Source organism: Chlorocebus sabaeus, chromosome 25 (assembly GCF_047675955.1).
Source record: "Chlorocebus sabaeus isolate Y175 chromosome 25, mChlSab1.0.hap1, whole genome shotgun sequence".
In the NCBI taxonomy this organism is placed as follows: domain Eukaryota; kingdom Metazoa; phylum Chordata; class Mammalia; order Primates; family Cercopithecidae; genus Chlorocebus; species Chlorocebus sabaeus.
Window position 1 is genome coordinate 72,375,526 of NC_132928.1, and position 15,703 is coordinate 72,391,228.

Below are 15,703 nucleotides of genomic sequence, written 5' to 3' on the forward strand. Positions count from 1 at the left end.
CACTGGTTTTCGTCCACAATTGCTGGCTTCTAACTCCCACAGCCCTTGTTACAGTCTTTTGTTATAACGATCCCATTTGGAAGGAAGTCACTCATGCAGCCTACACTGAAGGAGTGAGAAGTCACACTCCCCCTCCTTCAGGGCAGAGCATCTATAAGAATTACTTATAATTTTTTTTACAAGGGATTTGTCTTGTCCGTCCCTTCTTTTTTTTTTTTTCTTTTTGAGACGGAGTCTCACTCTGTAGCCCAGGCTGGAGTGCGGTCGCGCGATCTCGGCTCATTACAATCTCTGCCTCATGAGATCAAATGATTCTCTTGCCTCAGCCTCCTGAGTAGCTGGAATTATAGGCGTGTACCCCCATGCCTGGCTAATTTTTGTGTTTTAGTAGAGACAGAGTTTCACCATGTTGGCCAGGCTGGTCTCGAACTCCTGACCTCAAGTGATCTGCCCGCCTTGGCCTCCCAAAATGTGGGATTACATGCGTGAGCCACCGTGCCTGGATTCATTTATTGATTCAATCATTTATTTGTATCGGTGTGGGCTCGAGGATATTTATTTTATTCTTTGGGTTCTGATCCAATACTGCTTTATTTTGTCGCTCACACTGTTTCAGCTTTAGCCACTGGGAACACCTTCCCTCTGCACTCCCATCTCACATCACTGTGTGTACGTATGCCGTGCCTTCTGACTCTACAGGATGCTCCACCAGGCTCATCTTGTATACTTTCTGCCCTAGTTTTAGAATCAGCTATTTCTCCAGCGATCCCTGGTTTATTTTATTGGAGAATGGTGTTAGCAACCAAGATCTTGGACCTAGGTATACATTACTTGTAAATGAAAAAAAAAACCACTATAATTCTCCATAGGGAAAACAGTGCTTCCTATGGAGCCCACACTCAAAAATGTTGGTACTGCCAGTGATCGCTTGGCTGGGGTCTTCAGGACTTAAATGATGCTTTCATATACATCAGTGTAAAAATGATGCTTTCATATACATCAGTGTAAAAAGCCCTGCTCGTGAATTCTCACATCCCACTCATTTTATACAATGAGCAAGGTGACAGGATAATACACAACTATGAGCATAATTCAGAAAGGTTTTTTTTTCTTTTTTACTCTTAGAGGAACACTTCGTGCTCTGATCTTGAAACCACCATTGCAAAATTGTAACTGAGGTGGGGAAAGAGATCTGACCTGACCAACTCCATCTTGCTTCTAACCTCCAAGCTGTCCTTGTTCATTCCTGGGTATAGGCTGAACTAACTGTGGGAGGAACTTATAGTTTAAAACAATGATAACAGCCCTTTCCCAAAACAAACCTCCTACTTGTCAGGGGACTAGATTTTCTTTGTAGGACTAACAAATTAGCCTCAAGATTAGAAATAATGGTTTAGGAGTCATGTAGCCAGAGGCTACAAGATTCTGACCCTCCCTAAACTGCTTCTATGTCAGTGCTTGAGATACTTTGCAGACCCTGCACTTGATGGACCAGCTGGCACCACCCAGATCGATAAACTGGCTCATCTGATCTTGTGGCCCCCACCCTGGAACTGACTTAGCACAAGAGGACGCCTCAATTCCCTATGATTTCATCTCCAACCCAACCAATCAACACCCTTGATCACTGGCCTTCCCACTCCCACCAAATTATCCTTAAAAACCCTGATCCCCGAATGCTCAGGGAGACCGATTTGAGTAATAATAAGACTCCAGTCTCCTGCACAAGCAGCTCTATGTACTCTTTCTCTGTTGCAATTCTTGTCTTGATAAATCGGCTCTGCGTAGGCAGCGGAAAAGGTGAACCTATTGAGCGGTTACAACCTCTGTTGTGTGTGACAACTGCCTTGAATCGTTAATTGCTCAGTACAGGTTAAGTAAGACGCTTTGAAGAAAATGGCAAGTCTTAAGTGATTGCTTCCAAGAAATCAATCCTACATTTATCTAGGTAACAATGGACTTTATGTATCAGAAATGAAGAGACTGACAAAGTCAGTCAGTTTGGCCTTTTCTTAGGTATGTCAGGTCAGATTTTTTTTTTTTTTCCTAAGGTGTTGAAGTGGAAATTATTCCATTCTACTAATTAGTGCTCCTTTTTGGATGTTTCAAAAATAAAAAATAAATCTAAAATGTGTAATATACAGCAAGTACAAAAAGGACTTGATGGAAAAATAACATGCTATTTTTACCAGATCTAACATGAACATCTCCTAAGATAAGTTCATTTTCAGAATTTGTCTAAACTATTCTTAGGCTATTCATCTACCCTGCAACAGGACAATGTCTGCTCTGTTTTAGCTTTCTCAATAGATTGTAAACAAATCTCTTTCCTGCACATATTTAAAACAGAAAGACAACATTTGTTGTCTTTGAATGAATATTTGTTTATCTGAAGGCCAGAGCCTTCTTGATCTTAGGAAAGGTGTGAACAAGTTTTCCTGGAACTGTAACACACTGCCATCTGGCTGATACACACTGGAAGACACCATCAATTTAAAAGTGTTATCATGATTTTAGAGGTTAAAACGCGGTGTGGAGAAAGGCCTGTCTTAGAATGGATGAAATAGGTTAATAAAAAACAGACCACTGTTTAAAAACCAGAACACTGAAAAATTCTAGGAAAGCTTATTTTCCCTTATATTTTTATGGCACTTTCAACACTTACTAACACTATTTCAATTAAGTTTTCTCCTAGAGTTTATAGTGTATCAGTACATTCTTCTCTGTGGATGCAATAATACAGAATCTTATTGCAAATCTTACTGGCAGGTTCTCCTAAATTCTTCAATGGTTGCCATAGTGATTAACCAAAATTAGTTAGGATTTCTGCTTTTCTGTGTGAGAACTTACTGGGGAAACTGTTCTAAACCTGAGAAACATGAAGCAACTGTACTGCACACTCCAAATGATGCCAGTCATTTTATATCACCTTCAATTACCCAACAGCTTTTAATAGTCTGGCCCTAAGTTTCTTTGCATGAGCATTTGTTAAATAACTACCATTCAGTCAAAGAATGCAGTAAAGGAAGTCCTGTTTAAAGAATCCTAAGTAATCCTAATCCTAAAAATTATAAATAATTATTAATTTTATACAAGTATCAACAAAAACTTACCCAGTAATTTGTCTATAAATTTGGTATGTACTCATGCACACCTCAGTGTGTATGCATGTAAATGGGTAATTCCCGTTTACTGGGTATTTGTGTCTAATACATGTGCACATTAGCGGGGCAGTGGAAAGGAAAGGGAGAAATTGCAAAAATTACAGGAATGCTCTACATATAAAAAATTGGTACAAATATATAAGATTCTTTTTTTTATAGTCAAGTTTACATTCTTACAAACAACTTAAACTCACCTTTTCTGGAATGTTTTGAGTAACAACGTCCAAATGTGATAAAACTGCTAAAAATGTACAAATGCTTGTTTTAAGATTTTCTTCACCCTGAAAAAATAATCAGATAAACAAATATTCATTCAAAGCTTACTGTAAGCCATGAGCGTGCAAGGCACCGTGCTGGACTCTATGAGGGCCCAAGACGGGAGGCCGCCTCTTCCCTGGAACAGCCCAGGGTCTGGGTGGGAAGGGGGCTGCAGTGGCAGGCGCAGGACTGAAAGCAGAGGAATAATTTCCTAGAGCCACATGCCAGTGCACAGAAAAATCAGCAGGTCACATAAAGTACTGAATAACTCAACTCTAAGAACAGCGGGGCTGGGCACAGTGGCTCACGCCTATAATCCCAACACTTTGGGAGGCTGAGGCAGTCAGATCATTGGAGGCCAGAGGTTTTAGATCAGCCTGGCCAACATGGTGAAACGCCGTTGCTAACAAAAAATACAAAAATTCACTGGGCGTGGTAGTGCGTGCCTGTAGTCCCAGCTACTGGGGAGGCTGAGATGGAAGAACTGCCTGAATCCAGGAGGCAGAGGTTGCAGTGAACTGAGATCAGAGGTTGCAGTGAACTGAGATCATGCCACTGTACTCCAGCGTGGGCAACAGAGCAAGACCCTGTCTCAAAAAAAAAAAATGAAGTACAGTGTGCCCCCTGTATGCGTGGGTTCTGCATCTATGAGTTCAACCACGGATGAAAAATATTTAAATAAATAAAAAATTTAAAAAACACAATTAAAAAGTAATACAAATAAAATTTAAAACTGTATAACAGCGATTTACATCACATGTACATTGTACTAGACATTGTAAGTAATCTAAGATTATTGAAGTACATGGGAGGATACACGTCAGTTACAAGCAAATACTATGCCATTCTAAATAAAGAACTTGAGCATCTTCAGGTTTTGGCATCCATGGGGGGGCTGGAACCAATCACCCAGGGATATCAAGGGTTGATTACAGGTAGCAGAGCCAAGGGCATGCTCACTTCAGGAGAGGCGAGGCCTTCAGGATGGGAAGGACTGGCCTGGAGAAGGAGCAGGAAGGTGAGAGAACAGATAAGTGAATAAGAACAAAGACACAGAGGCAAACTTAAGGGTAAGGCAGCAAGAGGACATAAAGCCAGTTTGGCAGGGAGTGACAGAGATAAGGCTCAAAAGCCAAATGGAATTATACTACAGAGGCTTTAAAAAGCTGTAGCAAAAAACCTATATAAGACTTAATCGGCTATCTTAGGGAAAGTTTTTCAAAAAGACTGTTCAATTGGAATCTGGAAACTTCTGATTCCAGTTGAAAAAGACTGTTCAACTGGCATCTGAAACTATTATTATTCCATAATAATAGTGGTTTGGAATAATACATTATTTTAGTGATAATAAACTGATAAATGCCAGACAGATTGGAAAGAAAAGAGCATATAAGCAGAAGACCAGTTTGGAGACCTCTCCAAGAGGCAAATCAGATGATTATTGAATTCCTTTATTTAATTAACAGTTACTGAATGTCTTCTACATGACAGTTACTATAGAAACAAGTTCCTGTAACTTAAAAATCTACTGGAGAAGAAAAACACCAAATCAGATTAAAATTCTAACTTTAAGCAATACTATTTATGTGCTATGAAAACCTAAAATTAGGGGATCTAAATACTCGGGGAGGTAACTTCCCTTAAGAATGACAATATAGGCTGGGCGCTGTGGCTCATGCCTATAATCCCGGCACTTTGGAAGGCTGAGGCGGGCAGATCACAAGGTCAGGAGTTCAAGACCAGCCTGGCCAATATGGTGAAACCCCATCTTTACTGAAAATACAAAACTTAGCTGGGTGTGGTGGTGGGCACCTGTAATCCCAGCTACTCGGGAGGTTGAGGCAGGGGAATCATTTGAACCCGGAAGACAGAGGTTGCAGTGAGCCGAGGTCGCACCACTGCACTCCAGCCTGGGCGACAGCAAGATTCTATCTCAAATAATAATAATAATAATAATAATAATAATAATGACAATATGGGCCAGGTACAGTGGCTCATGACCAGCCCAGGCAACATAACAAGACCTCATCTCTATAAAAAATTAAAAAAAAAAAAAAATTGGCCACGCATGGTGGCATGTGCTTATAGTCCCAGCTGCTCAGGAGGCTGAGGCGGGAAGATCATTTGAGTCCAGTCGTTCAAGGCTGCAGTGATCTATAATCGCCTGGGTGACAGAGCAAGACTCTGTCTCAAAGACAAAAAAAAGAAGACACATGAACTGAGATGTGAAGGGAGAGAGAGTTATCTAGATAAAGGGAAGAAAGAAGACCGTTTTGTGTAAAGGGCACAACATGTGCGATAGCCTGAAACCAAAAGGACTAGTGATAAGCAGGAAATACTGAAAAGGTCAGTGTGGTACTCAGTTATCTCGGGTGACCCCCAGTCAACCAACCCTCCCTACGCATGACCGATGCAGGCCCCTTCCACCCCAGCAGGGATGGTCATGTGATTTGCTCTGGCCAATGAACATTAGCAAGCCTGAAGCACCCAGAGGCTGGATGGGCACTTGCCCATCAGGACATGTCCCCCCCACACCCCCGTCGGCGGAATGCTCGTTCTTGGAGAACTGAATATAAAGAGGTCCAGCTACCCTGCTGGAGACATGGAGTGGGAGCGATGCCCAGCCAGCAGAGCTGCTCCTGCCATTGCAGCTGAGGTGACAAATATGTGAGTGAAGGAGCCATTTGGAAGTCCCAGACCCAGCAGACATCACAAGGAGCAACACTGCCCAGCCAGGCCCAGACAACACACACATCACGAAAAAAACCAAAACACTGTTTAGGCTGGGCGTGGTGGCTCATGTCTGTAATCCCAGCACTCTGGGAGGCTGAGGCAGGTGCATCACTTGAGGTCAGGAGTTTGAGACCAGCCTGGCCAACATGGTGAAACCCCATCTGTACTAAAAATACAAAAATTATTTAGCCAGATATGGTGGCGGGCACCTGTAATCCCAGCTACTCGGGAGGCTGAAGCAGGAGAATCACTTGAACCAGAGAGGCAGAGGTTGCAGTGAGCCGAGATTGTGCCATTGCACTCCAGCCTGGGCAACAAGAGCGAAACTCAAAATAAAACAAAACAAAACAAAAAATATTGTTTACACCGCTAAGCTTTGGAGATTTCTAGCAACGGAAAACAGACAATCAGTGTGCCTCGTGTAGTAAACTGAGAATGGACCACACAGAGAGACTAGAGAGGAAAGAGGCCTAAGATCATGCAAGCCTTACAGGACACTCCGAGGAGCGCAGTCTTTGTCCTGAGAAGACGTAAGACACTGTCTTCAGCGGGCGGGGTCACCTGTTGAAATTCTCACCGTGGAAACCCTGCCTGGGTTTCAGGGTGGAGAGCAGATGGAAACAGAGCCAAGAGTGGACGTAGGAAGCCCAGTGAGGCAACCACTGCAAGGGATGACAGCAGTGTAGACTGAGATACAATGGCAGAGACAGACAAGAGAGAACTCAGAAATATTCAGGCAGAAAGATCAGGACCTGGTCACGAATCAGACACAGAGCATGGAAAGTGTCAAGGTTTCTGGTTTGTGCAAATGCATAGATAGCGGTGGTATTCACTAGAGTCGGAAGAAGATCAAGTTTGAGGGGAACAATAAGGCACTCGGTATTAGACATCTACGTTTTAGATGATTTAGTCTAAGGGAAAATCATCTACAAGGAAAACGTCTACAGCAAGGATCAGAAAACTTGTTCTGTAAAGTGCCAAGCAATAAATAAAAACATGGCTTTGCGGGCCACACAGTCTCTGTTGCAATTGTTCAACTCTGTTGTCAATTGTTAGCACAAACACAGCCACAGACAATATGAAAATGCATGGGCATGGCTGTGTTCCAATATAACTCTGCCAGGCCAAATTTGGCTGTAGCTTGCCAACCCTTGATCTAGAGTCAGGGGAAGATGTGTGGCATACAAATACAAATGAGTAAGTCATTCACATTAGGCAGTATGTGAATCCACAACATAGATAAGACTGACTATAAAAATAAGAAAATCAAAAAAAAGCCTAGCCCTAGCGAAGCACCACCATTTAAGAGGTGGGCAGGGAAGGAAAAGCCTGGAAAGGACACAGAAAAGAGGGCAGGAGGGACCAAAAAAGTGTGTATCACTAGAACCGAGGATAAGAAAATGGTCAGCAGCATGCATGTGGCTGAGAGAAGACGACGAAGGCTGACCACTGACTCGTGGAGGTTGCTCTTGACTCCTGCAACAGTGTCTTCTGAGAAGTGACTGAACTGGAAGTTGGTCCACCATGGATTCAGGTGTGGGTTGGGGAGGATGTGAAAAAATAAGGTCGGGCGCAGCAGCTCACGCATGTAATCCCAGCACTTTGGGAGGCCAAGGCGGGCAGATCACCTGAGGTCAGGAGTTCAAGACCAGCCTGGCCAACATGGTAAAACCCAGTCTCTACTAAAAATACAAAAATTAGTCAGGGGTGGTGGCGAGCACCTGTAGTCCCAGCTACTCAGGAGGCTGAGGCAGGAGAATTGCTTAAAGCTGGGAGGCGGAGGTTGCAGTGAGCTGAGATCGCACCACTGCACTCCAGCGTGGGCGACAGAGCGAGACTCCGTCTCAAAAAAGTAAATAAAGTAAGTAAATTTTAAAAAATAATAAAACTCTGGAACACAGGCACCTCTTTCAGGAAGTCTGACAATGAAATAGCAGAGAGCCAGGGTGATTAGAGGAGAGGGACGAGAAAACAGCCAGTATAAATATCCACAGAAAATGGATCCAACTCGAGCCTATTGAAAAGCCAATGGGACCACTTGGTTAAGGCGAGACTGAGGATAGAAGACAGGCTGATAGCAACAAATGCCTAAGAAGACAGGAAGGAAGAGGGCCAAAGACCCAGTGGAAGAATTACTCTGGCACTGGAGAAGATTCTACTTCCTTACGGTAAAAGGAAGGAAGAAATCTCAGATGGATACTGACATAGGCAAATTTGTCTGATTGCTCTTGAGAAGATATAAATATTCCTACGTGGCAACTGTTATTTTCTCTAAAATATAAAGGGTAAGGTAATTTGCTTTGAATAAAGGAAGAAAAGGGTGTAGTGGACAACTGCCCCTTTCTTTGATATCTATCCTGAATCCCCTTCCAAGTTTAGGGAATTCTTCCATCTTATGAGTGTTGGGGGACACTGAAAAATGCCAGATATTCATCTTCCCAGCCTCCTTGCCACTAACAAGAAGGCGCTTGACCTGGTTCCAAAGACCCCAATTCTGATTTCTAAATTGAGAACTTACAACTTAGAGGAGCTGAGCTCACAGAAAACCCTCCTCCACGGCAGGCAGCAGAGACAGCAGGTATACAGTTAGCTATGGCAAGGCCCTGCTGAAGGCACCGTGTGTCCAGTGAACCAGCTCTCTCTGGCCTGCCTGTGGCTGCAGTTCTGGAAGCCACTGAGTCTCCCCTGTCCCTGCCAATTTTCCAGGTCTGATTCTGTAGCTTTCGTGGCATTCTGTAAGCTACCTACGACTCCCCTCTTCTCCACTACCTTTTTTGAATCCCGTTTTGATTCCATCAGCAAAAGCTTCCTTTGCCTACACCAAAAACTCTGACTCATGTCCACAGGTAAAATCAGATTCAAAGAGAATATACAAAGCCTAATGACAAGTGAGAGGCTGAGCTAAGCAAATAAAAGTAACAATTGGCACTACTGTGGACGGGAGCCCAGGAAGTTTTGGGGGTACACCAGAACCAACCTGCCCTTTGTGAGAATTCCTGGGGCGGTGCTAACCCATTTGAGAGTTGACATGAACAAACTACATTAATAAGGCTATGGATCTAAAGATCAATTCAAGGAAAAATAACAGAATCTGTGTCTTCATTATAGGAACATGAAGATGAGCCAGAGAAGCATGGGAAGAGGTGAAAATTTTGAGATGGAGTCTCACTTTGATGCCATCTGGAGTACAGTGGAGCCACCTCGGCTCATTGCAACCTCCGCCTCCCTGGGTTCAAGCTATTCTCCTGCCTCAGCCTCCCGAGTAGCTGAGACCACAGGCGTGCACCCACCCCACCTGGCTAATTTGTGTATTTTTAGTAGAGACGGGTTTTCACCATGTTGGTCAGGCTGGTCTCAAACTCCTGACCTCAAGTAATTCTCCTGCCTCAGTCTCTAAAAGAGTTGGGATCACAGGCATGAGCCGCCACGCCTGGCCAAAGCATTGTTATTTCTTAGTGGTGTGACGACTGACTTAATCATTGTTTTCTTCATCAGGGTAAAAACCCCAACCTGTCTTTTGGGATTATTGTGAGGCTGCTGTTTCTGCTGCTTATGGTGACACCCAGGTTTTAAGCTAGGAGACTGGGAGAATGAAAGACATCAGAAAGGGGAGCCAATTTTAGGGCCAGATGCTATTACCAGTTTAGTTTAACACAGGGTGAAGTTCGGTGATTATGGAAAGGCCCTGCAGGTGGCTAGAGAAGTAGGGACCGGCAGAGATGGGCTTTAGTATGCTAAGGGAGCACAGGAGGAGAAGCGGACGGGCTAACCAGCGACTCTTCAAATAAAACCAAGCATAAGGGTTGGGAGAGAGAAGGAAACATGTGCAAGAAATAGAGAAGTTATCAGCACAACAGGAAGGGAATTATGAAGCCGACCGCAGGTGTGAGGATCAGCTGTGGAGAAAGCCACCACCAACGCGAAGGCGTGAAATTAAAGTGGGGAGTATGGAGGAAAAGAGGCTGTCTGCAGCTCAGGTGAAATCCGTGAATGATCACTGTTGAAAAGAGTGGACCGCAGTGATGTGAGAAGGCAAAGATCACACATTGAAGTTTAACAGCAAAGAAAGGAAGACACTGGATGAGAGCTGGGTGGAGGAAAAGTCAACAGAGCAAGCGTGAAGAATTCGGTGAGGTCCCAAAGGAGACACAAATAGGTCACAGGGGATAGATGTGAAAAAAAGAATAAGGATATCTCTCCTGAAATAGGAAGAAATGGAGAAAGAGATATTTTGAGGAAGGCACCTCCATTTTCACACAAAGTGGAAGACAAGATCATCTATTATGAAAGGGAAAGGTGAATTTGGGAACTAAAAGAAAACATTCAAGATTTAGAACTGATAACTCAGAAACAACTTGCTATTTGTCAGGAAGCCAGCAATGATAAACTCTATCACTAATTTTAGTATCAATTCCTTAAAAATGATTTTCAATATATGAGAAATGTTGGAAAGCAATTAGGGGAGTATGTGAGGGTACAGATGAAATAAGAAAGGAAATGAACTGATATTACTTCTATTCTTTCTACTTTGATTACGTGTGAAATCTCCCCAAAACCTTTTTTTTTTTTTAATTTTAAGGAATGCAATTAATTCCTCATCATTCATATTTCTAAGATCAAAGGCACTGCTTGGTAAATAAGAATACAGAAGGCACCTATCTCCCTTACTTCTTAATGACAAGTGCCCTTTCCATCTTCATTTTGTGGCATATAAGAACTCTCAAATAAAAACTATGAAACACTCAAAATGAATGCCAGGGATTCCGGTCTTCTGAATTAATTCAGATCTTGCAAAACATAACTTGTGATGTCAATATATTAGGGCAACTGAGAATCGAAAACAACTATTTAAGTGAAACAAATCCCCCAGCACTGTCAAAATCATTGCTTAGTTTAAAAAAATATTTAAAATGTTCTTTACTTACATAAGAAAAACAATCCCAGAACTTTGGAAGAAACTGAGGGAATTTATGAAGAATCAATATAATAATCCATTCTATAAAATATTTTATGGATGCTTGATTGTTGGTGAAACCAGCCTGGAAAATCCTGTCAATAATTCCATTCAAGAAATTCTGAGAAAAAAAGTTCAGAATTAAACAGTTACAGTTATTCATTTTAATTTAAAAATACTCTCCATTTAAAATAAAATAGCTTAAAGTTTTTATCATGTTATTTATTGAATCTACAATTCTCTGAGCAAAGACTCTAAAAACTACTGATTAAAATATAATGATGAAGTACCTTCATTCAGTACTTTATAATTTACCTGGACGTCAGCTCTATCTATAAGGAAGATTATTCATCACCTGTATTTTTGCAGGGAAAGGAAAAGACTCAGAAAAGCTGAAAAACCTTCCCAAAGTCACATACCTAGTAAGTGGAAGAATTCAGGTTCAAATCAAGATCTGCCAAGATGCCAGGGCTTAAAACTTGTAATAAGGGATGGTCCAGAGACTGAAGTCAGCAGGTGGGAAACAGCATCCCAGAGGGGCAGGTCTCAGGCCACTGAGCCCTCTGTTCAGGCTCCTCGTCCTCCTGCCCTCGTGGTCTGTGTGGCCCCACAACTACTGCACTGTTCTCTGGCTAAGACCCTGAGCTCCAAAATCATCCCTCCCCCTTCCACCCTCTCCTCTTCAAAACCACATTTCTATCTGGGGGACCGAACCTATCTCAGTAGCAGATGAAAAACAATACCTACTTATATAAGCGTATAAAAGTAATATGTAGGGCTGGGCGCGGTGGCTCACATCTATAATCCCAGCACTTTGGGAGGCCGAGGCAGACGGATCACCAGGTCAGGAGATGGATCCTGGCTAACACAGTGAAACCCCGTCTCTACTAAAAATACAAAAAATTAGCCCGGCAGGGTGGTGGGCGCCTGCAGGCCCAGCTACTGGGGAGGTTGAGTCAGGAGAATGGGTAAACCCGGGAGGCGGAGCTTGCAGTGAGCTGAGATCTGGCCACTGCACTCCAGCCTGGGCAACAGAGCAAGACTCCGTCTCAAAAAAAAAAAAAAAGTAATAGGTATTATGTACAAAAGAAGAAAAATCTATCTTACAAGAACTTCTACTTGGTAGAAAAACAGCAGAAGGACTCATTTGAAACCCTGAGATAGTAAAGTAGAGCATGAATTTTGTAGTTAGGCTTGATTTTGAATTCCACCTCTATCATTCACCACGAGCTGTGTTACCTCTCACACAGGACATCTGACCTCTCTCGACTGCAGTGCTCTTGGAGGCAAAATGAGAATATGTATGGCCTACCTTGGAAGACTATTATGAAGATTAAACAAAACCATAAGATATAACAGTTTACAACTCTGAGCTCCATAACAGACTGCTAGGTTTCCTTCTCCTTGCAGGTGCGCATGCTCCGGCATTTCCCCACCCTCCGCAACATTACCTTTCTCTCTAGGAGGCCCTCTCCACTCTAAGAAAAACATGTTCTCAGTAACCTAGTTGAGCATTTCTAAAATGTTTCCTTTTTTAATGCATCCTTATGTTTAATGACATACTTTAAACCAAATAATACAAAAAGACCTATGATGAAAAATAGCAACCTTCCCCACCCCCCACATCCATCAAAACTACTCCCTGGAAGCAATCCTTTTAGCTATTTCCTCTTAAATTATTCCAAATAGTTTTATTTGAATATACTTACATACTTACACTGTTACTGAAATGTTTCTCACAGATATAAGACTTCATAAGATTGTAAAGAAAGAGGCTAGTGTATATATATATTTTTTTTAATTCTCTCACACATTTAAAAGAAGGTAGGAAGGACAGTAGGAAATTTTAATGTCTGAAGGATTTTTTTGCATTGAAAAATGTTTTTAAAAACTGCATGAGTCATATACCATCACTTTCTCATAATGATGATCTATTTTCTCAACAGGAATATTAAGCAAAGATGGTCAGAAAAATCAGATTGTCCATTCAACTGTTTCTTGCCTCCTCAGGGAAGAGAAAAGATAACTTTGGATAAAGATATTTTGTTGTAAGAGACTTGGCCTTTCCTTAGCTGGTTTATGTCATCACACTATTCATGAAGTTAAGGGCAAGGAAACCCACCATGTGAAACATTATTCCCATCCCAAACGATACAATTTGTCTGGTTTCTACAGTACAGATAATCCAAAATAGTAACACTCCAAAATAACATACCTACAGAAAATTAGGAGTTAAGTATTTGCATTTTCTAATCAAATGGCAAATCAGACTTATTTAAACAGTTACAATGTCACATTAAAATACCGAAGGGAAAAAATATTAAATGGAGCCATGTAAACCAACTTCTAACCTATTTCTGCAATCCCTAATTGCCTTGGTATTCTCTCTGTTAATAAAAACTTCTGAATAACTTCAATGTGAAGAACTGAAATATAAATTTTAAACATTATCTTTTTCAACTTTGAAACGGTATATGACAGTTTCTGCAAAATAGTTCAGTCATGAAATCATATGCTTCAAAGATGCAACTATAATAAAAATCTGATACCTGATCGAGTCTAGGGAAAAGTACAAGCAGAGTCTGCCATACGCGGATTTTCACTCTGTGCTGCAGAGAATTCACATAATAGCGTTTTTTGGACTTGGACACAAATTCATCCTGGAAAGGAGAAGGGAGGGAGTCAATATTAAATTATCTATTGAATTGGTGATTAATGAAAAAAAATCAATGACAACTTGAAATATAAGAGGCTTAAATTAGGTACAGGGGCTTTTTGTTCCCCCAAAAAGCAGTTAGGAGAATGAAAAAAAGAATTGCACCTTAAAATACTTCAAACATTGACATTTTGGGCTGAATGATTAAGGAAAATAAAAAAAATTTTAAAATAAAACATTTCAAACACTGAACTTAGTTGCTTTTGTTTAACTTACGTTTTTTGGTTTTTCTCTTTTTTGAGATGGAGTCTCACTCTGTTGCCCAGGCTGGAGTGCAATGGCGTGATCTCAGCTCACTGCAACCTCTGCCTCCCAGGTTCCAGCAATTCTCCTGCCTCAGCCTCCTGAGTAGCTGGGATTACAGGCACCCGCCACCACGCCTGGCTAACTTTTGTATTTTCAGTAGAGATGGGGTTTCACTATGTTGGCCAGGCTGGCCTCGAGCTCCTGACCTCAGGTGATTCGCCTGCCCCAGCCTCCCAAAGTGCTGGGATTACAGACATGAGCCATGGCGCCTGGCTATGTGTTTTTAAAATTAGAAGAGGGACCAAAAAACTGGGAGCTATGGGTTCCAGGGGTGAGAAGAGATTGAGATACTGGACATATATTGCCACATACTACCATGTACCTCACAGGGACGTCTCACCTTGTGCCCCCGTGTGATATTCACATTTGGAATACTGGTATCTACAATCTGATGCAAACACCACTAAGAAAGAAGCCACCCCAGTACGAGACAGTGCGAGGCATCTCTATGCATGATGTGTCTCTAGACACAAGAAAATGGCAGCACTGAGCCTTTCATAGTAGCAGAGAGCTCTCCCTGGCTTTTCATGGCTTGTGCCACCTAAATTCAGCCAGCTGCAAGATTTGCTTTTATTACCATAACTATTAAGTGCTTTGGCCATAAAGCAAGATGGCACTGAAGAGTATATCAACATACTCAAATGCCTTAAAGATGAAAAGTCATTCACCACCTCCAAAACCATATTCACATAATGTAGATGATCCTCTTCTACTTTGTAACTTCTCTGACCTTTCTTCTTCCATAATCTCATTCTCTGCATTTTAGTGTATATAAAGTTTCATGTCAATAGCTAAATTAATATAGATTTTAATGACTCCCAAGATATTTTTTCTTTTTTCTTTTTGTAGAGACAAGGTCTCACTATGTTGCCCCAGCTGGTTGCAAACTCGTGGCCTCAAGCAATTCTGCTGCCTCAGCCTCCCAAAGTGCTAGGATTACAGGCGTGAGCCACAGTGTGACCTAATCAAGACTGAATTAAAAATACAGAACATAAACTTTGTGTTTTCTCCTGACAAAAGATATGTAGAAGTACATATTCTAGCAACATAAAGAGCAAATGTTGACCTCCGATTGTTAAAAACAAAGATAATTTAAAGTAAAATACACTTACTTTATCTAATAGCTTGATTGCAAGATCCTCCATAAACAACTTATGGGACATATTGGAGCCATCTAATAAACACAGGAATTTGATGGCACAAATTCTCACATAATAGTCTTCTCTTTTAGTACTAAAAAAAGTAAATGATAAACTATGTTAATACATTTTGAAAACAGAAAGATAACATCAAATATTAGTTTCAAATATCATTACATGATCATAACCTCTCAAAAGTTTTCTACAGTTAAGTAGGTCCATACTTAATGACAATACTTTTTAATTTAGAATAGATAACCGAAGATAATAAATGAATGTATTACAAGAAGGGTCTATACAGAAAGTATGAATAAGCACAAATCCATCCAGATTTCTGGAGAATCAATGCACATGCTGCTGAACCTCGCTCAATAGTACCTTATCTGTGGACAAAACAGATCGCAGCTCATGAGCCTGTCCCTGAAAGAGGACC

At 41.5% G+C, this 15,703-nt stretch overlaps 1 protein-coding gene across 5 annotated transcripts in view; it reads right to left on the bottom strand.

Annotated features, from left to right (window-relative positions):
* Positions 1–15,703, bottom strand: part of TARBP1 (tRNA guanosine 2 -O-methyltransferase TARBP1) — an 84,481-nt gene that overhangs the window by 18,046 nt on the left and 50,732 nt on the right. For all 5 annotated transcript variants that reach the window (XR_012091309.1, XM_007989828.3, XM_007989824.3 and 2 more), the window contains exons 20-23: positions 15,244–15,364; positions 13,659–13,769; positions 11,081–11,230; positions 3,359–3,445 (exon numbers count right to left, since the gene is read on the bottom strand). Coding sequence is in view for 4 of the 5 variants with exons in the window: in XM_007989828.3 (XP_007988019.3) it covers positions 3,359–3,445; positions 11,081–11,230; positions 13,659–13,769; positions 15,244–15,364 (469 nt within the window). In the remaining variant the exon portion in view is untranslated. The remainder of the gene's footprint in view (positions 1–3,358; positions 3,446–11,080; positions 11,231–13,658; positions 13,770–15,243; positions 15,365–15,703) is intronic.